Here is a 22400-nt window from a genome sequence, read left to right as displayed (position 1 = left end):
TACAATGCATCAATAATGGACTCTTGGAAAAGAAAACCCGATTTTAAAAGAAATTTCCATTATCTTGTATTAGTATCATATTAACGGTCTGTTGTTGACTTCCAGATTAATTATTAGGTTTTAATTGTAATTACTGGGGCTATGAGCAAATCTGCTTGGGAAAAGGACAGTTGTTTCTAGCTATTTTGTAGGTTTAAGGATTTGCAGCTTTATGTTTCAACACACTGTTACAAAAACATGGATAGATCAGGTCAAACAAAGGAAAGGGAAAAATGTTCCTGACTCCTGATTACATTTCAGTTTTCTCTCCCTGGTTTTGAGTACCCGTACTCTCTTCATGTAAACAAGTGAAAATTTCACTCTTGCCCAAGTGGTGTCAGTTTCACTCTCCTGAGAGTGAAAGTCAATCTGAGTCGCTCTTTTTGAGTGAAATTGGAACAAACTTCACTCTAAATCGTGTTGAAAGTACCCGTCTTTCACTCCAGAAAGAGTTGTCTGCCATATGGCTCTTCACAAGAGTGGTACAGGGAACAAAACCAGTGTTTTTTTAAAACTATTTTACATAAATAGAGTACACTTGCCATCAGTACCAAGATAATCTCTTACCACTTGAATAAAAACAAAATGAAAGGTACACTTGTCAAATTTCTTCACGTTATTTATTATAAATTCAATTTACAAAGAAGCAAAATCTGCTGAACAATAGAACTTTGTGAATTTTTAAAAGAAAATATCAAATAAAATGAAAAAGCATTGATCTCAGACCTTTTTCTTAAGGTACAGAAGTTTCTAATTAAAAAAAAGTCAAAAAAATGTAAGCATAAAGAGCAAAAACGAACCAGCCGCTTTAAAAATTAAAACCAAATAATACATTGTATAATTATTTTTTGCATCTCTTAGGAAAATAATATGGTTGCATTGTCCTTATTGAATCTAGTAATTGACAACAATACAATATTTAAGAGAACTATTCATTCAAAGAATGCCTTTAAAACATGCGTTGTTTTGCCACACTGCCTGCAGGAACAAAACTAAATTAACAAGATCACTTTAATGATAATTTTCTTGCTTTGTAAGTATACATGGCTAATACAACCTACAGTTTACAGCTAAGCATGCATGCTATGAATCCACTACATCGAGTGGTAATACAAACATTTACATCAACGGCTAACAAATTGTTGAAGCAATAATACAGGCAAGTAATATTTGTACAGTGAAATTTATATAATACAGTGTGTCAAAAAAAAGGGGGGGGGGAGGGGAATCAGCAACCTAAAATAACTTAGGTCCTTTAAATAATATCTCTCAAAAATATATTATAAGAATCTTAGTTAAGCCCGGTTCATACTTCCTGCGAATGCGATACGAATGTTGTTGTCACAAAATTCGCAACTAAAAGTTCGCAGCTGTTGAACTCCGCTCAACTCACTTGCGAATATCGCTGCGAAAGGAGGGTTGTGATATCAAATTCACGTCAAATTCGCTTCGCATTCGCATGAAGTATGAACCCGGCTTCAGTCCTAAAAAACTCAAACCGTGGGATGTACTTTCTTTTAAAACACAAATTTAAACAAGAAATTCAAGTTCAATTTGAACCTGGTTGTGGTTAGACCCCTTGCATTTGCCGACATCACTGATTTTAAACAATGGAAATGCCGACATCACTGATTTTAAACAATGGAAATTGTAACGCATGTACACACCGCTACTCAGCTAATGATAGGTCTTTAGTGACCTTAGTGAGGGCGCTGTTTTGAGCTTGTGACGCCTTGTGCAAGAGGTCCACTATTACAAATACATTTTGATAAATTCTTTATTTTAAAGTTGTCCAGTGAGGTCTGTGTCCGAAATACCGATATGTATACCATGACTTTGAGAAGAAGTGGTGCGCAGAATGTGTTCTTACAGTGAAACTCACTTTGGGCAAAACCTAATTGAGCCTTTTTGAGCAATTTTAATTTACAAGGACACTATTTGGATTGGGTAAATCTGTTGGTACACACCCTCTCAAAAGGACTAATCAAAGCTCTCTAACGCAAATCTACATAAAGACTACTGAATTTGAATGAAATTTCTGAGGTTAAACAATAATAACTTGACAACAAGCTTCCTTAACATTTCTTAGGAAATACTTAGTGGAGAGAGAACAAAAGAGTTGTTTTTAAAGACACACTGTTTCTTGTGGGTGAACACAAATAAGTAAAGCACTTAATGAGCAATTCAATGTATGAATGAGATTCTATTTACATACCAAAACAAAAGCTGCATAATAATAAACATTTCCTGGGTATATATCTTTCTCAACTTGTATGAGTAAGCTTCAAAGAGGGACAATCAAATAAGGGACAACTTTAAATGAGTGCGTTTTCTTATTGTAAAAAATCAATAGGTTTTTTTCCTGGTAAATTTTAGCAAAAATTCAGTTTAATCAATACTCATTCGAATTCACTCATGTTTCCTTAGATTTTTCAAGTTAGGATTTAATTTTAGCTACTGTTGCATCCAATTTCGTTTGTTCGGATGCACATGATTTTGTTCTTTTCATTCATTCTAAAACTCAATGCGACACAATGAAATTGATTGATCTTATTTGACCCAGGATTACTGAAACTTGAAATTGAACTACTCCTTTTGACCGATGAGTGCTGATGCAATGGTACACTTGTTTTAAAACATAATTGAGGTGTTAAACTGAATGATTTTTAAATGAAATTGACCAAGAAAAGCCTGTATCTATTAATGAAACGTTTTTTTAGGCAGACAGTTGCTATTTCTTTTTTTATATGTAAATTATTATAAGTACCCTTAAAATTTCGATTTGAGAGTAAATAAAATTTACAACATATTTTGAATGTATAGGTGTTTAACCAACAAATGTAAGATAAAATTATGTTTGTGCTAATATCTGCAGCATAATAACACAAGAGGCTTAAAATAGGATTCTTCAAAAACATCTTTGGCACAGTGGGTCTTTGTAACTTCAATAAACTTGTTGTGGTCTGTATTCGAACTGTATATCAGCCAAACGCAAGAAAAGACAAAATTATTATTATTTTTTTCTGGTCATAAACCCAAGGAAACCCTCAAAATGCCTTTGACTCTGACCTGTAGTTTATGATCATGTGAGAAAAAACAACATCAAAAATGAGAATTATAATACTTTGTGATATTAACATGATTGTCAAGCAATGTCAAAGAATCAAGTGTTCTTATTTCATCAATGTGGGTTTTGGGCAAGAAAAACATAAAGTACAAATTCAAAAGAATGAAAAGTTATGCATTATAATTTTCTTTTTTAAAAGGACCCTTTATACTGAATAAACTATCACACAGCAAAAAACCAAGATCAGATCTTCACTAAAATGATGGGCTAAAAAGTACTACTGTAATTAACATGGCAGCTTCAGTGGCTGGTTGAGCTTAATAACAGCTCTGAAATATAATACGGTAATTAAGCAAAGGAACGATATCTTAAAGATTTAGAAAGCCGGAAGTTGCTCCCAGCTCCTATTGCACACTTCCCTATAATCAAGTTGCATGGAATGAAGGTTCATGAAAGATTGGTAATCATTTCTACTGACCCCTTTGCTTGATGCACAGCGCACTTACATAGACTTTTTGGCAAATACCCATTACCTAAGCGCCAACTGTTGAATAAGGTGCATGTTGGTCTAGCTAGCTATCAAACTTGATTGCTACCTATCCCAGCATGCACCTCATTCCACACCCAACGGGCACCTACCGGGTATCAGGCATGCCGGGTATTCCCAATAAGGTCTATGCTCCTATTCTGTCCCACATTTAAGGAGCAAAAACATACACAAAGGGTTTGACCCCAAAATGGTGAAGGTAGAAAATGCGCATTTTGCAGCGGTGCTTTCTGTGTCTGCAATGGGGTGACTAAAAAACAAAAACAAAAACAACACTAACGGTGAATGACCCCAGCAAAAGAAACTTTGACTCATTGCTAAAAAAACTTTGAAAGCTGCTTATCAGTTATAAATTATTGGTAATTAGTTACTGGTTATTGTGGTGATTTTCTCATTGGAGGTATTCCTGTAGTGAGTTGATTGTGGGGTTATAATTTCTCAACAAGATGATATGTGTTTAAATGGATGTATTCACTAGATTTTCTAGTACGAACAAAATCAGTAATATATTTAAGAATTGTTGTGTACTTCAGGTGGATCAACAGTAAGAAGTCTAAAAAACAATTGCCATTAAACGTTTCAACCATTACTTCAAGACAAGTGCTTAACAATAACTGTGTTTCTTTGGCAGGCAAAGCAACAAAAGATACGTAATTGTTTACTTTTCTGCGAAGGAAAGTTTGAAAAGAGGCTATTAATCTTAGTCCAGAAATAGTGAACACAAACAAAAATGGGAAAAAGTTTGGCAAAGGGAAAAAGTTTGGCAAATATTGGAAACAAAACTAATTATACACTGCCAAACTACATGTATTTCTGTAGGTGATATTATAACTGACAGTGGAGTAAGTTGCCAAACATCTTGCAATTCATACAGGAATGAAACAATTTAACAGTAATATTTACCTTCCCCTAAACTGGTTCTCCCAGTAGTTAAGGTTTCTTTATCTTAGTTTTACTTTTATCTTCAGTTTAATGTCTAATGTAGATAACTTTTTAAGTGGCAGTGGATAACACATGAGGTAGAAGATATTTTTGCTTTTATTAATCTCAAATATATATGTTTGAATAATATAAGGGTTTAGATTCATTAAAAAAGGAAATTGAAAAGGCATTTATTTTTTTCAAATTAATATTTTTTTCTCAACTAATTGCATAAAATATATAATTTCTTATAAGCACTTTCCATGATTGAGCACCTTTTAAGAATGGTTGTTTGTAAACTAAAAAAACCCATAGCTGGGTTTTTTCCAACATGGTTAAAAGTCAATAAAATTTGTACTTTTTATAAAAGCTTATTTATGTGCATAGAAAGGAGACATTAAATACACTTCAAGATCAGAACATTATTTCTGAAAAATTGTTAAGGCACTTATGTGAGAATTAACTCTTATCTTTTGAAAAGTGTGTGGGATGAATTTAACAGATTTGTTTCTTTTGCATCTAAACAATCATAATATATACACAATCTGTCAGTGAAAACTAACAAGAAACAGGCACTGGTAAAACATCTTCATTTTGGGTGGGGGGGGGGGCAAAATAAATCTCTTGAAGACATACAAGATGGTGGTGGTGGGGGGTTGATAGAGTAAAAAAATACCTTTGGCTTGTAACTCTTTTTCGAAAATAGCATGATGAACGATCAAGAAGTTACATGTATCAGGGCTAAAAGGGAAGTGAAAGTCCCTTTCAACCATTGCCATGGGTTAATCACTGAGATGTCGGCAGTTTTTTGTCGGCAAAACCTGATGTAAAAAAAATATCAAAGAACAAAAGCAGGCAATTTAGTGGCATCAAATATCATGATTTATTTGAATTAGAAAATGGAGGTAACATCTTAAGGCAAACAGTGGATTTCTTTCTCCACTCCACCGTTGTCGGGGACAAATGAAAACAAGCTGCTTTACATCAAGGAAAACTCATGTGGATGGAGAATATAATATATATCTGTATATATCTTATAATTTGAATACTCAGAAATGAACAGTCACCACCTGCATGACTTTATTGTATTCCGGTGGAGGTTCATCTTCGTTTGCGTCTGAGATATAACCACCAGAGCGAAACCCGCTGGAGGAGTCTGAAGAAACTGACTCCTCACTCTTACTGTTGCCGCGGCTACGACTGTGGAACGCATCCCGACTGCTCTCGAGTCCTTCTAGTTCGACTTTCTCCAGAGAGCTGAGGGAGTCACGTCCCTCCTCCATTAAGAGAGTGGTTTCGCTTATGTGGCTATCGTTCAAGTGATTCTCACTGCCCGCTACGGCCTCAATGAGGTGAATTTGCTCTTTGCGGACGGCAATCTCCGCACTGACCACACCCGAAGATGCTCCTGCTTGCTCCATCGGCTTAGCCTCATTGTTTGTTATTTGCACCACACACTGCGTATCCTTGCTGGGTTCTTGTAATCGGTTGACTAATCTAAATCGTCCGTCCAAGCTTGGGCACACTGGTCTTGGATCTTGAATCTCTACTTCCACTGCGTCTTCTCCTTCTGCTGCAACTGCTTCCCCTTCCTCCTTGGCACCGGGCTCTGCATCCTTGCTGGATTTCTCTGCCTGGACCATCTCTGGTGGGAGAGTGACTACCGGTTCCAGCTCTTGAGGATCTTTCTCAATGTATTGTGTGGAGGGACGACTAGCATTCTCAATCTCAAAGGGAACATTCAGATCCAAATACTCCTAGTAAAGTCAACAAAAATGAAACATTTTATTGTTTTTGCATATTAATAATCTACATAGGACTTAAACAAAAAACAAGCAACCTAAACCAGGAACAATAAATACACCCTGTAAAGTGCTTTTGTAAAGATATTGAACCAAAAAATATTAAAACATTACTATTTGGGGGCAAAATTACTCCAGTTTCTTAAGCCTGGTTGAAATCTCATCTCATTATGTCTGTGTTTGTTTTTTTCCAATGGGAGACTTTTGGGACGTAGGTGGCAGCAGACTTACCAGGTAAAATCCATTGTTCTCAGGCATGTGCGCACGCTCAGAACTACGTAAACAATGGACATTTACCTGGTAAGTCTGCTGCGCCACCTAGCGTCCCAAAGTCTCACATTCCTTGGGAATGTACCCGTATAACACACATCGGTGTAAGGTTAAAACAATATTGTATTCTTTATCCTGATGCAACTTTAACATCTATTAAATAGTTCTCTTATGACAAGGAAATCTATCTTATTAGCCATTTGACTTACTTGAATGACATTAGCCTCCAGTTGATCTCCCAGCTTAATGACTAGATCACTGAAGTCTGGTCTGTCCTTAGCCTCTGTGTTCCAGCACTCTAACATGATGTGATAACTGCAATAAAAATACAAGGACACTATAAATATCAGTGGAGACCTTATAAGCAATGAATCTTTGGGCATGGAGTGACAACAAAGGTTAGATTCTGGACTGGAAGTGTTTGAAGCATCTCACCCCAAATTCATGAAACTGCTTACTGCACTTGCAGCCCACAAAATCACACACTTTAAAGGGTCATTTCAATACAATGCCTTTATATTCCACATCTCTTTGGAACTCCGAGCCTTACTAAGGGAATCAATGTATGGTGAAGAGGTTTTCAACGAGTGGTTTAGTCCCAACGAGGCCTGGTTCTTGATAATTTTATCGAGACGAAGTCGAGGTAAATTATCAAGAACCCGGCCTCGGCAGGTTTAAACCACTAGTTGAAAAACCGATTCAACACACTTTGATTCCCATTCATAAATACCTTTTCGGTAAAAAAACATCAACACTTTGGGTCAAAAAGTAAAATAAATGAAAAAATTATAATTGTTCAATGATTTCTTTCAACACAACACCCCTCCAGCTATGAAATGCTAAGGCCCTCCGCCGCCCTCGGGTAAACAACTCTTTATAAGGGATTTATGTGCACATCGCGCGTGTCGCGTGATGTGGCACAACTGTCCCGGCCGTTGCTCTCGACCAATAGGAATGAAGAAACTGTCTTATAATCACAGGTGCAAGCTCGAGTGTCACGCCCATGTTTCAACACTTTTTACTGGTCATAAACAAAGGTTTATACACACACGTGACGCCCTCTCCACCAATAGGAAAAGCGAAACTGTCTGAGGTATTTATGAATGTGTGTTTATAATACATAACTGAACCACCAATCAAGTTTCACAGTTAAAGAATTTTGAAAAATAATTTTGTATTTGTGTACACACAATTCAGATATTTTTAATTTTAGGAAAAGTGTGAAAAAAATACATACAAATATGACATATAAATTCTACATAATGAAATATTTCCCTACAATCTTAAATGTTGAAACTTTTGAAAGTGAAGATATATTCATAATAAAAAGTAATTTTTTTTTGTAGATTTGTTAGTCAAACCCAAGTGAAACCTTGATTTCACTGCCTGTAAAATGTTAGGTTAGATTAAGCACAGTCAAATTTGCCGATCGTCTAAGGTCCACCCACACTCAGAAGATTGTGCCAAGTTTGGGGAACATAAACACTTTTCATTGTAGCCTACTTTTACAAAGAATCTGACATATGTCAAGATGAGATAAGCAGCATCCAAAATACCCACAATCTTGTCATTCATGAAGACATATTCAACCCCACGACAGCTGATAGCATTTTTAAAAAGTCAATGGCACACGGCCAGGAGTAACCACAAACAACAGGAAGTTATACGGCTTCCGCATGACAGAGCCGCACAAGGCTTCAGCAGGAAATGAACCCATGACGGGGAAGGGGAAAAGAGGGGGAGGGGGTTGAGAATTTTATCTGGTGTCATTGGCTAGGGTGAAGGAAGTCTGATTCATGTGTGTAACCCTGAGGGAAGAGGCAAGTCCACAAGGCCAGGTTGAATCAAAACCATATTTTGTGTGATTGTGAACTGGAACTGGAACTGGGTGTGGTTGGGTGGAATTTTTCCGTGATGGTCAGGAAAGTATGTGAGTTTGAGTAGCGACTGCTCTAGGACACCCCTATGGTCAGAGATATTTGGAGCTTTGCAGAGTATGGAAAATAAGGAGTAACTATGAATAGTAAACTTGCGGGTACAACCCAAAGTGTATTTTCTCTTGCTGTTTGGAGAAACTTGTATGTGATCAAATCTTGACTTCTTAAAAAAGTTGAACGCATTCCAGATCCCTTAACATTTCATAAGTTTGTGCTGAATTTGCCATAATTCCCAGGAAAAAAGGGAAAGAAAGTAGTAGAAATTCTTACATTTCTTGTGGTGCATGTTCGGGTGCACACATACGATAGCCGTTCTTTAAGCGGTTGTAGAATTCCTCATCCACCTGTACTCCCGGGTATGGGGATCCGCCGAGTGAAAATAGCTCCCACATAAAGACACCGTATGACCACCTGGAAAGAGAATGGCAAGAATTATGTTCTATAAATTTAACGCTCAAGACTTTATAACTTTATTGAGACAAGCTATTTTAAGAGAAAGTACCGGGGAAAAAGTTATTATTTTCAATCTGGAAAAAAGGGAGAATGTCATATGTACTGCGTTTATGACTTGGGAAGTGCACGCTCTCTATAGTTTGCATGAAAATAAAGACTTTGAATAGTATAGCCACTCTGTGAACCTTGTATCGTCAGAGCAACTTTAAAGAAATCAATTCGTATATCCATGAGCCTTAAAAAAGTTACGTTTATCTTTGGCAATGGAGTGGCGGATATTTATAAACTGTGTACAATTTTGTTGATTATACCCATATTTGTTTGAGAAAAGTGTTGCTGCTTTGAAGCAAGGAAACAACAGTAAAAATGAGCATTCCAGAAAGATAACATCATCGAAATATAAAAAATATAGGAATATATTCAACAAACATAGTGTATGCTGTAGCCATACTTACACGTCACTGTATGTTGTGTAGACTTTATCAAAGATTGACTCTGGTGCCATCCATTTAATTGGAAGACGACCCTACAAAGCAGAGCAGAAGCAAACAAGTTATAGAAATACAAAAACATCTCCAAAGTCGTAAAATTTCAGTCTATTTCACTGGGCACAGGAATGTTTTGCAGACCAGAAATAGATAACTGGCCAACACCCGATGTGTGTTATTTTTTGCTACATTTGGATTATTAGTTGTCAGATTTTCATTGATGAAGTGATTTCTTTAATGACTCACCCCTCCTCGTGTCACATAATCAGGATCGTGATAGATGTCCCGTGATAGGCCGAAATCACAGATCTTCACGATGTTATCCTCTGTCAGTAGGACGTTGCGAGCAGCCAGGTCTCTGTGAATACACTGCACAGGAAATGAAAGGAAAGCCGATTGTTCAATATGTGGCCATGAGATTGGCTTGTTGTTAACTAACTATGTGATTATCTCATGATCTCTACTCGAGAGTTCAAGGTTCTCAGAGCCTTGTCACATGAGGTAATTTTTAAAGGCAACTTGGAGACAACTAAACTGCACTGCAGCCATAGGAAACACTTCGGTAGTTCCACAGATTTACCGAACATACAATCATATAATTGCAAACAAAATAATAAAAAAATGGCCAAACCCAATAAACTTGTGGGTGTTCTATGGCCGTTCTTTTAAAAAAGAAAAAGGAGCAAATCAGGTAATCAGCTGAAAAATTTCATGCCTGATTTCCTGACCAACTTATCCAACGTCATCATCATAAAAGTCTCGGTTGCGCTATTATATTTTGAAACTTTGCATGAGTACAATCAGGTGAGAAGTGATATGTGGTGACAAAATGTATAAACTTAGTGATGGTTCTGAGAAGAAGCAGTGGATTGGCAACTCATTATTTTGTAAGTATGTTTTGACCGTCTTCAGTTGAAAAATTATTTGGAGAGTCAATGTTTTTGAAATGGGTTAAAAGTGAAAGATGGAAAAAAGAAAGGAAAAAAAAGAGTTTTCACATCAAACATTTCTTTGACAACAATACAACTTCCTCTGAATTAAATTTTACACCAAAGTATATTAAGTAAATTACTATTGTTTACAAAAACAAATTTTCATATCAATAAAACATTGCCATGAAATGTTTGAATGAGTAAATACTGACCTTCTTGGATGCCAAGAACTCCATTCCTCTAGCAACCTGGAAGGCAAAACAAAGCAAGTCCTTGAGCGTCAGGGGTTCCTTCTTTTCACAGAATGTGAAGACGTCATCGTCTTCATCCTCCTCTACATCCAAAGAGAGCCCTGGGCTGTCTGGCTCTGCCGAGGCACCCCTACTGCTTGGTCCCGGAAGGAGCTGTGGGATAAGACGCTGAGGGGTCTTGGATTCAATCACGAAGGAGTCACGTCTGCTTCGCATGTAGTCTGAGAGGTTACCGTATGCGCAGAACTCAACAACGATCAGCAGATCTGGAGTTGATAATAATAATCGTAAAAAGTATATAGTGACTTCTTGTTTAGTGTTCAAATCCGTCTCACATGGATGGTCACTCATGGTTTTCAAAACACAGTCACTGGGTCATTTATTTAATTCCTTACAATGGCAATACATTGAAAACACATTTTAAGATGAATCTTAGTACTTTGTGAAGGGCCGATTTCACAAATTGCTAAAATTAATTTCAACTGTGAATCAATCTTAATTGTGTGATGTCACAGTATAAATCACAACGGCAATACATTGAAAACACATCTTTGTGAAATCGAACCCTGGGCCCAATTTCATAGAGCTGCTAAAGCAGAAAAAGTTGCTAAGCACAACAAAATGTTGCTTACCAGAATATGGTTACCAGCCAAACTACCGTGTACAATTTGTGACTGGTATCCTGCTCATTTCTGCTCAGCAAAGAGTTGTTAAGCAATATGTTCTGCTTAAGCAGCTCTATGAAATTGGACCCCTGTCTATATGTCTTGACAGCTTACCCATCTTTGTGCAGGCACCCATCAGATTAACCACGTTGAGATGAGGGCCGATGTGGATTAACATCTTCAGCTCAGTCATCAGGGCTTTCCGCTCAAGATCAGTCGCATTTTCTGTCAAATGAAGGAATACTTTAGTTTAGTTTGTAACTTTCAAGTTATTACTACTCCCCTTGGATATCCCTTCATTTAAGTTGTTAAGGATTTCTTTGTGTTGATTCTTTATTTTCTTCGATATTGTTGTCACACTGATACGTTTTTTTGATACATGAATTTATGTTGGTGCTACAATGAAAAAAATTTCAAGAAAAGTGAATGGTTTCAAAGTTTTTAAACTACTCTATAAAATGTAAATTGCTCAAACAATGAACATGACCACTCGGTGTTGTTGGCTGCAGCAAAGTTCTCTAATCTTCAGGACAAGATAGAAATGAAAAAGTCTATCTTCACGACAATTGAGTCCATAAATATTGTGTCTAACTATTCTAACCTTTTAGCATCTTAACGGCAACTGTCGTACAATTCTGAGTCTTGTCAATACCAAAGGCAGCTGCTTTGACCACTCTACCAAAGGCTCCCTGGCCGAGGATGGAACCTGGTAAAAAAAAAAGGTGTTTTTATTATTAGCAAAAAATCCACTTTAAGCATCCTCTTTCTTATTGCAAAGAAAACATACTGAGGGCAAGACTATTTGTCCTAAAAAGCAGGAAATGATGGGGAGGGGGTAATCAAGAGTGTACAATTTGGAAAAGTGTGTATTTATGTTTCTACAGTACAATCAAAGGAAGACTTACAAAGAAGCAAATCATTAAAAGTATAATCCAAAATGTTTTTACAGTAAGCAAAATGTTTACTTCTAAGAACCTCTTCCCTTAAGAAAAAAATATGGCAAGGCTGTTTGTACAAATTTGTAACCTGAAAATGATGGAGGAGGAAGTAAGAGTGTACAGCATTGAAAAGTTTGTACAATTATTTATGTTTCTACAGTAGAATGAAAGGAGGAATTATGACAAACAATAAACTGAAAAATCAAGTAATTACCCCCATTGTTACATTCAACTTTGGAAAATAAGGCAACCAGCTAAAATACCATGTTACAAGACCATCTGTGACTGGTATCCTGCTCATTTTTGCTCGGCACAAAATGTTTATTGCAGTGAAAGACTTGTATTAAATTTCTACCCAAGTCAGCAGTTGACCCCATTCCTGAACAGGACTTATGAAGGCATCACTAGATATGGGATTTCAGGCATTGCATGGTGAGGTATCAAAGTATATTTGGTTTGCGGTAACACCATGTGTGTATCTACTCGCCAGGTAGAGTTTGTTCTTTAGAGAACTGCCTTGCTTTATATTCCACTACCGCGGAGTAGATTTTCTGAATTCGGGAGACTTCTCAGTTCTAAAAAGAACTGTCCTGCTTTTTAAAGGCAGTGGACACTACTGGTAATTACTCAAAATAATTATTGGGATAAAACCTTTCTTGGTGACGAGTAATGGGGAGAGGTTGATCGTATAAAACACTGTGAGAAACGGCTCCCTCTGAAGTGCCATAGCTTTCGAGAAAGAAGTAATTTTCCACAAATTTGATTTCGAGACCTCAGATTTAGAACTTGAGGTGTCGAAATCAACAATCTAAACGCACACAACTTTGTGTGACAGGGGTGTTTTTTCTCTCATTATTATCTCGCAACTTCGATGACCGATTGAGCTCAAATTTTCACAGGTTTGTTATTTTATGCTTATGTTGAGATACACCAACTGTGAAGGCTAGACTTTGACAATTCCCAATAGTGTCCACTGCCTTTAATTACTACCTAGGTCTTTATGAATCTGTCATTGAAAGGCAAAATAAGAAGTATAGAGTTGCTGTTCAGTGTGTACTCACCTAGTTTCAGCCTCTCTCTAGGGAACTCCCACTTCGGATCATATGGTAGGTGATCACAGATATCTTCAAGATCAGCAACTTGACCCAGTGATATTGGCAGTAACATGTCATCACCTCCAGCTATGTACTTTTGCTAAAATGCACAGGGGGGGAAAAAATATAATGAAACATGTATAACATATGAACTAACAGCCTTTGTGCTCAGCTTTGAGTGCACTTTTGTGTGTTGTAAGTTTGGTTGAAAGTTGTCATTGGCAAAAAGACGGGTGTATAAAGGCCAAATAAAAAACAACACGTTTAGCGTCCTGCTTTCTAAAGAAAAACTCCCCCAAAATGGTTGCCCGACACATTCTTAAAGACAACCGGTTGGGCTAATTTTTTCAACATTTTTTTTCTTTATCTGAGCTTGTTAGAATGTATTTTTTTTTTTTTTTTTTTTTTTTTAAACGAAAAAAGGGGAAACAAAATTTAATTTGGCCTAAACAGTGCAGTCGACCAAAGTCACCATGGTAATGAAAGGGTAAATGAAGATCCTCACCAGGCTTTTATGATAAGTTGTTCTAAAAAAAAATATGAACAATTCAAAATCTCTCTCTCCCTTTGATGAAATTTTAAAAATGCTGCCAATGCCTCACCTTTGTCCGTCTTATTCTTATAACAACAAAGAGAACAGCCATGAGGACGACGAAACAACTGACGCCTATTACAACAATGTCACGCGGAGAGGTCCCACTAGTATACGGCAACTGTAGAGAAGTATCTGGGGACAAAATAAGTAACATCGCTTTAAAGACTAACCAGTTCAGTGAAGTTATTATCACAAACAAAACAAACCAACACCAAGTCACTTCAAAATTTTGGGTGCCAGACACAAACATTATTATAGTTAGTCAGAATAGATAGTATTCATATGCATGAACTTTTAAAAAATGAGAAAAATAGAATTCATTTTTAGAAACATTTGATCCTTCCAAACTTCAAGCATTCCTTCAGCCCTATACTTCAGCCCTAGCATCAACAAGAGTCAAGCACACTCCTGAAGATGAGTATACTGTTTGAAATCTTGCAACCACAACAGACAGCGCCATTAACACTCCTCCCGAAAAAGTTTTGCACATGGTTGTAAACGCAAGTTTACTAGTTTAACATTTGAATCGAAATGTCAAATTGTTAATCCACAGGTTCTCTGAACCACCACTGCTCAAAAAGAGATTTAATCTCCGCAAACCTCACTTCAACATGCAAAGTGCAAATCCCACTTACATTTACTGGTAATAAGTAACTATCATTTGAATCTTTGCATGGTGGAAGTATAACTGAGAGAGGTTTGTGGTAACACCATGTGAATATCTCTTTTGCGTATGTGTTGGTTCTGAAAACCACGGGTTCTTTTCAGAACCAATACTACTCAAAAGAGATCTTCACATAGTGTTTCAGCAAACCTTCCTTAGTAATAGTAACTTTCCTCCAAACTCACCTAACTCAAGGGTGATATTCCGGACCGCTGATCCCCTGTTGTTTTCAGCAAGACAGCTATATAACCCTTGGTCCTTTAGTGTCACCCCAACAAACCTCAACTCATTCTCCTCATTGCTATACAGCTTCCTAAGCACAAGCTGGATGACACCTTTGACGTTACGGGTCCACACCACGGAGGGTTTGGGGGTGCCTGTTGCTGAGCAAGAGAGGGTAACGTTGCTGCCTGGTACTGCCTTCATGGTAGAGGGAAGGTTCTTCTCAAATTTAGGTCTTTCTGTGAGGGGGCGTGTGGGAGAGTAGTACAAAACAGTTTAGTTTCAGGTTTCATATGTGTTGAACCACAAAGCAGGGTTGTCCACAGTTTTTAAGGTAGAAGAGGGAAAAAGGTGGGGGGAACAAGAAGAAAAAAGTAGCTGGCAGCAAAGGACAGAGTAGCCGACAATTGCCGGCACTTCTGGACAACACTGCGAAGTGAACAAACAATGATAGGAATGGAGTAAAGGCTTTGACTTCAACAGTCAAGTTTTTTGATGAATGCGTTTCTGATGATCTCAGTCAAGAGTGATTTGCTGCGATGTATGACACGCCTTCTCAATCAGTAGATACCATTATTTTTGCCAGTTCCTTTTAAAAGAATCTCAACAAAACTTTCTTCAACTAGTAGCAGACTCTACCTCTAGGTTTGATAGAACTGAAGACCAACAATCCAGTTTCAAAACATTAGAATCTGCTCAAGAGAAAGAAAACCCTTTTGGCTGGTGGTATGACGGTATAGCAAAGTTGGATCAAAACATAGACTGAGAGCTGGGAGAATACACTGTTTATAGCCATAACATCCCATGGCAGGGACTGTGAGTGACATGCTTTATTTCACCTTGTTTTTTTAGTGTGACTCATTCTATTCTGAGGAAATGCTCCCATTAAAGGAAAAGTGCATCAGTGGGTTTCAAAAGAGTAAGTTATCCTCATCTTTAATCTTCAAAAAATAATACCATAAATGAAAATGATTTCAAGGAAAGCAATGATAAATGGTACATGTATTGGTACATGTATTGTCTGGAAAGTTTTTTGGGAAAGTTGTTTTTCTAAAACAAAGTTTTTGTTTAAAGAGATAGTTTCCACTATGACGGTTCGTGATTAATTAATTGATTGTCATTTAGGGATAGAGAATGCTCATTTAAGACACCTGTCTTGAACAATCTTGAAAAGTATTGAATGAAAAATAATCACAGTTGTCCCCGGGTCTCAGACTTAATTTAGCCATGACATCAAATTAGACCTGGCCCTCATTTCACAAAAACAAATTAATTGAGAGAATCCTCAGCCCTAAGTATCCATGAATCACATTCTGACATTGATGAAATGTCAACGCACTCCTGTTGAACAGTTTCAAATTTTCATTCATGCTTATTTCACTTAGTGGGGTGATAAATGGCTCCCCTGTTAAGAAATCAGTTAGACTTGCTTGTCAGACAGCAGTACTCTTTCCTTTAAGATATAAATCACAAGACATAACGAGTTTCTATAAAGGGGTGAACAAGTTCTGTGGTTTTAAGAGGTATGGGCCTTTTGGTTTTATTCAAAAACAGAAAAAGTGTGTAATTTTTTTATTAAGAAACCAATCATAACATCATATTTCAGTAAACCAATTAGGCCGTATAACAATATATTTCATTTTACTGTAGACATTTGCATTGATGAAGAGAATTTGCAGAGTTGCTAGAACTATTTGTCCTCAGACAAAATTGCCTTGAAATGACCTCTTTCTCCTTGCTTCAAAAACATTCGACATGACGACACATAGACCATAAGTCAACCTACCTTGGACCACTATCTCCACTGTGCTGTTTTGACTCCCGGAAGGGTTTGTAGCGATGCAAATATACGACCCACTATCGCTGATTATGATACGCCTTCTCTCAAGCCGCAAGACTCGCCCATGAGACGTCTCTTCTAGATGGATATCGGACGTTAGGTTCCTGCCGTCTTTGATCCAGCTGAGGGTGGGTAGAGGGGTACCGGTGGCTTTACACCTCAGGGAGATCTTGTCGATGTCCTTGTCAAGTTCCAGGGTTCTGGGGGATGTGCGGACCTCAGGGGCTATGTGCTCTGTTGAGTAATTTAGAACATAGGTTCAACAAAATAGTCTGTCAGTTTTTTGAATGGGTAGTAATATACAAAATGCACCAAATAAAGGTAGACAACTTTTTGAGTGGGCTCAAATCTGGGCAAATTAAATTACAAAATTTGTGAAAAAGCTACTGATGCAATAACAATTGGAGCCATATGAAAACAACAACCATTCCACATTCTGTTGTGCTTTTATTTGGATTACCTGTGCATTCACAAATTGCAAACAATTTCATAGGTGTTGTTTACTAGGCATTCGTTGCTTACACAGCTAGTCCTAAAGTAAAGAATGACAATCAAAACTGCCAAATTTGGCGGTAAAAAGAACCATGAAATCGAGCCCAGGTTATTTGCTTTAATTGTCTAATTTCTTGGCTGTACTAAGACACTAAGAAAAGAAATGTTTGCCACTAAACCAGCCACCCAGTTAAAAAAAACACCTAAATATTGCAAACATTGAAATAAGAATAAAATATGTCAGTTTGTTCTTTGAGAAGCAAGCAAGAATATTAAAAAATACACTGATTATTGCAAATATTGAAATAAGAATAAGTGTGAGTTTGTTCTTTGAGAAGCGTGTAATAATGACTTACCCTGGACCTCCACATACACCGCTTCCATCCTCTTCACCTCTCCTCTCCGTTCCTGTGCATAGCACTGATAGTACCCAGTATCACTCCCAGTAACGTTACTCAACGTCAGCACAGACTGCTTTGAGAAACCCTCCGGCTTGGTCTCGATGTGCCAGTTGTCTTGCTGTTGGCGAGTCTGATTGTGTGGACCAACAAACTGCCACTGGATCCCCTTGAAGACGTAGGTGCTTGCCTTACAGCGGAGGGTCACAAGACTACCCTGGAATGGAGTGGGTTTGTCAGCTACAACTGAGAATCCCATGGGTATATCTGAAGGTAAAAACAAAACAAAAAACTTAAATATAACTGCAAAGTTATAAACAATGCTATAATGAGATGAACTGAGTTTTCTAAGGATGGTCCACTTCTACTTTGTTTCTTGGAGTGTCCTGGCCGAGCGGTCAAGTCCACTGGACCCAAGTCTGGTGTTTCTGATCAGCAGAGTGTGGGTTCAAGTCCTGGTCATGACCCTTAATCCTTAAGTCCTTAAGTACAAGACACTCAACCAATATTGCTTCATACTTCAGATGAGATGTAAAAGCCATAGGTCCTGTGTGTAGTGTAATGTGCGTGAAAAAGTCCAGTAGACTTTTGTTTTCTGGTATATTGTGCCACAGCATCTTGTGAACCATTACATGGTGCTAATTAAATAATTTGGTTTTTATATTGCACACATAGCTTTGCAAACCTTGTAGACAAAGTAATGAGCAATTTAAGATTCCCTTGGGTGTGATCAAGTTTTATATAAGAATTGCATGTCATTATTAAATAAAAATTCTTAATAATACTTTTCACAAAAATGTCTAAGTTTCAGAACCGTTTTCTGAAGTTCCAAACTCTAAAGACTTTGAGAAAATTATCAAACATTGCCTGGATAAATGGTCCTGGGTTTGACAGACTCACCAGTAACTCTGAAGTGAATGTCTTTACAGTTGTTATCAGGTGAAGGGAATTTAGGAGACTCAGCACAGCAGCGATAGATCCTTGGGTACGAGGCAGCCACCTGAAGCAATGCCTGTTGGCCCGGCATTTGGTCGCTCTCCACCTTGGTCCAGCGACTGTTCTTCTTGTTGCTGTTGCAAACGTTGGAGATGTTGGGACACACCATGAACTTCCAGTGTACTGTCGGCATGGGTCGTCCGGTGGCGCTGCAGTTGAAGTGGTACATTGTATCCAGGGTGTAGAGGGGAGGATCAGTGTTTGTCGTTAGAGGCCAGGAGGTGATGCTCACCTCTGGTTTGACTGAGGAGTAAGAATTGTTTGAGATAGGGGAATGTTTAATCGTCACAACTCTGTTTTTAAGCAAGGTTTTGTTGGACTATACTGAGGTGCAAGTTAGCCAAAGCAACCACGCACTGTGGATGAATATTCACATGATGTAAGTTTTTGCACAGAAACTTTTATATGAACAGGCCTGATAATTCATAAAGGCAATACACGCAACATTTCCTTCTATGCTCCTTGTCTTGGTACAATTTTGAAATGTTCCAGTAAAAAATTTCCCTTTTCCCACATAGAGGCACCTGTTCTGTTAACAAGGTAAAACTGCTTTGCCCTAACAAGAACCAAGTACCAAGGACCAATTTCATGGCTCTGCTTCTGGTATACCGTTGAATTATGCACTTATACTGCCCAAATATGCTTTAGGGAACCAGTTTCCCTGGTAAGCAGAGACATGATATTGGGCCCAGGCCTGTATGACTTTGCAAACGGCGCATGATGCTACGTATCCAAAGCCCACTCAGAATAAATACAAAATTAACTAAATATTTGGTTTGTTATTCACGCAAATCATTTGATTCTATTATTTGTTCAAATAGTACAAATCAACAGTTCAACTTTCATCTTACCATTTACTACCACGACTACATTCTCTGTAACAGTAACGTCCTTGTTGCTAGCTACTAATGTGTAGTTGCCTGCGTGCGCATCCGTCACCTTTAAGAAGCGCACCAGGGCAATGTCATCCCTGAACCTCGTCCTGTAGTCGTTGGGGATATTACTCTCTGAGAGGTTCTTGCCATCCTTCAGCCAGTTGAGCTTTGGCCTGGGGTAGCCCTCAAAGTAGTAGGAGATACGGAAGCCGTAGTTGTCACGTACAACCTCCATCGGGTCTTCGCTGGATTGACTTCGGATAGCTTTGATTCGGATGTAACCATGCTCTTTGTGTAGGAGAGGAAAACACACAAGTTTGTTCTGGTTTCTTAATTGTCATCAACACAATAACAGTTGCAAGTAGGTCTTGAATACACACAAAGTGAAATTTAAGTTGGAAAAGGTTATATGATGTATGTGATTAGTATTTGTTTGAATTGATCATGTCTATTAGACTCAAGCTCTGGATGGAAAATTAAGCTGCAGGTCTTGTGTACTAGGATGGTACATCAAGTGCACGTAAAAGAACCCGCAACACTCATGGAATAGTAGGGATTAACCCTGTTTTTCCTGGATCACAGAGCAAGCAGGCCTCGGAGTCTTAGTTTCATCATCAGATATATAAAATAATAATAATAATAATTCATGAAAACTTCCTGTCAATTTTCTCTATCTTGTCAATTTTTTTTATCTTCCTGCAACTTCAGCAAAACGCTGGACCTTACCCCTATGGTTTCACAAAGTGAGGAGAATTCAGTGGGCTTACCTAGGACAGTTACATTCAGTGAGACGGATTTCTTTCCCTTGTAGTTTTGCGCAGTGCATGTATACTCTCCATCATCATACTTTGTGGCATTCTTCACATGAAGCACGCTGGTGAAGCGACGGAATGATCTGCTTTGACCCTTGTGGAGTTGGGTCTCTTCTGAGGAGGTTTGTTGTATATCATAGTCGTTCTCAGATTGGTTTTTCTGAAGAGAGTCAAATAAGGATAATACAAAACAGGTACAAGATGAGGAGAGAATACATTTCAAGGCAGCGTATTTTTTGGGTACTTGACTATTTTATTGTATTGTATTGTCAAAGATTTTATTGTATTGTATTGTCAAAGACCAGTATCCTCACTTGGTGTATCCCAACACAAGCATGAAATAACAAACCCTTACAAAATTGGGCTCAATTGATCATCAAATTTGAAAGGAAATTATTGCAAGAAATAGCACCATTGTTGAAAGGCCTCATATGCCTGAAGCCTTTCTCAGATTCAAATAAGGTTTTATAATCACAACAGCTCACCATTGCTCTTTACCAAGTAAGATTTCATGATTAATAAAATTTTAATAATAATAATAACAAGAATAATAATAATAATAATAAGAAGAAGAATAATAATAAGAATAACAAGTTTATATGGCACATAATGTAAGAGCTTCTATGCGCAACATAAATGATAAAACAATGAGGGGGAAAAGAAGAACACTAACAGTCTACCCTGCCTTTAGAGTAGGTGGGAAAAAAACATTTGATGATCACTATTGGCTTACTCAACTGGCAAAGAATTGTTTGACTGTGTAGTTTATTATCAACAACAATAATAGTTTGGGAAAATATTCTCAGAGGGAAACAAACGTCTTACCCCCAGGCCGGGATAGGACCATGTTTCTTTCATGGAGGTGCTGAGCGGTGCCTCTGCGACACATGTCACTTGGAAACCCTCACGCCCTTGTAGAACTTGCTGTTTATCTGCAAAAATCTGTGGACTTGGCTTGTAGGATATTGCTGCCAAACAGATATTGCAATCATTAAGTGCATTGAATTTTCTGAAGGTTTTTGAACTTTGAAAAGTTTACATCAAAATCATAAAAAAACATTTTTAATTGTAATTCTTCTTATAAAAATGTCCTTCAACAATTTTGTTTTAGCCTTGGAAAAAGACTCTGAGGATCAGATGAAAGGCCACTTTTTTTCCTCTTCCTAAATTTAACACAATTATCACTCTCACCAAAAAGCCCTCGAAAAATTTGATTTGTCTCTTGGACAAAGGTACATGAAAACGTATTTCTCAAAACAAAATTCTCAAACATGAACTTAAAACATCTCAAAAGCATCAAATGCAATCCATATGTTTTTAGTGGCACTTTTTTTGGAATTGTTACAACTTTTTGGCATTCTCTAAATTCCACATTCTTTGCCTAAACAAAGAAAATCTATTTAGATCCTCTCCAAGTTCTTACCTTCAAAAAATGTGATGAATATCTGTTTGGTGTAATTAACACCAGAGTAAGCAGTGCAGGCCAGGATGCCTTGCCATTGGCTGGGCTGGACTCTGAAGCCAACTTTAGGGTCATAAACTGCTCCAACCTCCTCCCCAACATTCCTGCTGTCTTTCTCGAGCATGACTTGAGCCGTGGGGTCACTGACCTGACAGGGGACAATAAACGGCTCACCCTCAAAGATGTTGAGAGCGGGTTGGATGTCGGGTTTACGAAACAGGAAAAGTTTGCTTGGATCTGTTGAGGGGATAAAAGGAAAGTGGTAGGAAGACAAAACTATTTAGTTAACTTAACAGAGATAACACATTATTGCAATCTTGCCACCGTCCTGGTACCGTCTTGGTACCATCTTTGTATTGCATTGGTACCGTCTTGGCACCGTCTTGACACCGTCTTGGTACCGTCTTGGTACCGTCTTGGTACCGTCTTGGTACCGTCTTGGTACCATCTTGGTACCATCTTGGTACCATCTTGGCGCCGTCTTGGTACCCTCTTGCCATCGTCTTGGTACCATCTTGGCACCCTCTTGGCGCCGTCTTGGCATCGTCTTGGTACCGTCTTGGCACCGTCTTGGTACTATGGTGTACACATACATTGTACTTTTATTTAAAGTGTGTGTGTGTGTGTGTGTGCAATAAAG

At 37.8% G+C, this 22400-nt stretch overlaps 1 protein-coding gene across 1 annotated transcript in view; it reads right to left on the bottom strand.

Moving 5' to 3' along the window:
* Positions 1-5234: 5234 nt before the first annotated feature.
* LOC139936482 (uncharacterized) overlaps positions 5235-22400 on the bottom strand; it is a 58645-nt gene continuing 41479 nt past the window's right edge. Inside the window, exons 25-42 of the mRNA XM_071931308.1 lie at positions 21722-21997; positions 21124-21266; positions 20254-20458; positions 19463-19774; positions 18516-18854; positions 17574-17882; positions 16672-16959; positions 14849-15124; positions 14007-14131; positions 13372-13504; positions 11974-12078; positions 11487-11597; positions 10669-10973; positions 9771-9893; positions 9492-9562; positions 8854-8994; positions 6856-6961; positions 5235-6331 (exon numbers count right to left, since the gene is read on the bottom strand). Of these exons, the coding sequence (XP_071787409.1) occupies positions 5624-6331; positions 6856-6961; positions 8854-8994; positions 9492-9562; positions 9771-9893; positions 10669-10973; positions 11487-11597; positions 11974-12078; positions 13372-13504; positions 14007-14131; positions 14849-15124; positions 16672-16959; positions 17574-17882; positions 18516-18854; positions 19463-19774; positions 20254-20458; positions 21124-21266; positions 21722-21997 (4076 nt within the window). The 3' untranslated portion in view covers positions 5235-5623. The remainder of the gene's footprint in view (positions 6332-6855; positions 6962-8853; positions 8995-9491; positions 9563-9770; positions 9894-10668; positions 10974-11486; positions 11598-11973; positions 12079-13371; positions 13505-14006; positions 14132-14848; positions 15125-16671; positions 16960-17573; positions 17883-18515; positions 18855-19462; positions 19775-20253; positions 20459-21123; positions 21267-21721; positions 21998-22400) is intronic.

The sequence above is a fragment of the Asterias amurensis genome, chromosome 4 (assembly GCF_032118995.1).
Source record: "Asterias amurensis chromosome 4, ASM3211899v1".
Lineage (NCBI taxonomy): Eukaryota > Metazoa > Echinodermata > Asteroidea > Forcipulatida > Asteriidae > Asterias > Asterias amurensis.
The sequence above is the reverse complement of the archived record's forward strand: the minus strand, read 5'-3'. Positions and strand labels throughout refer to the sequence as shown.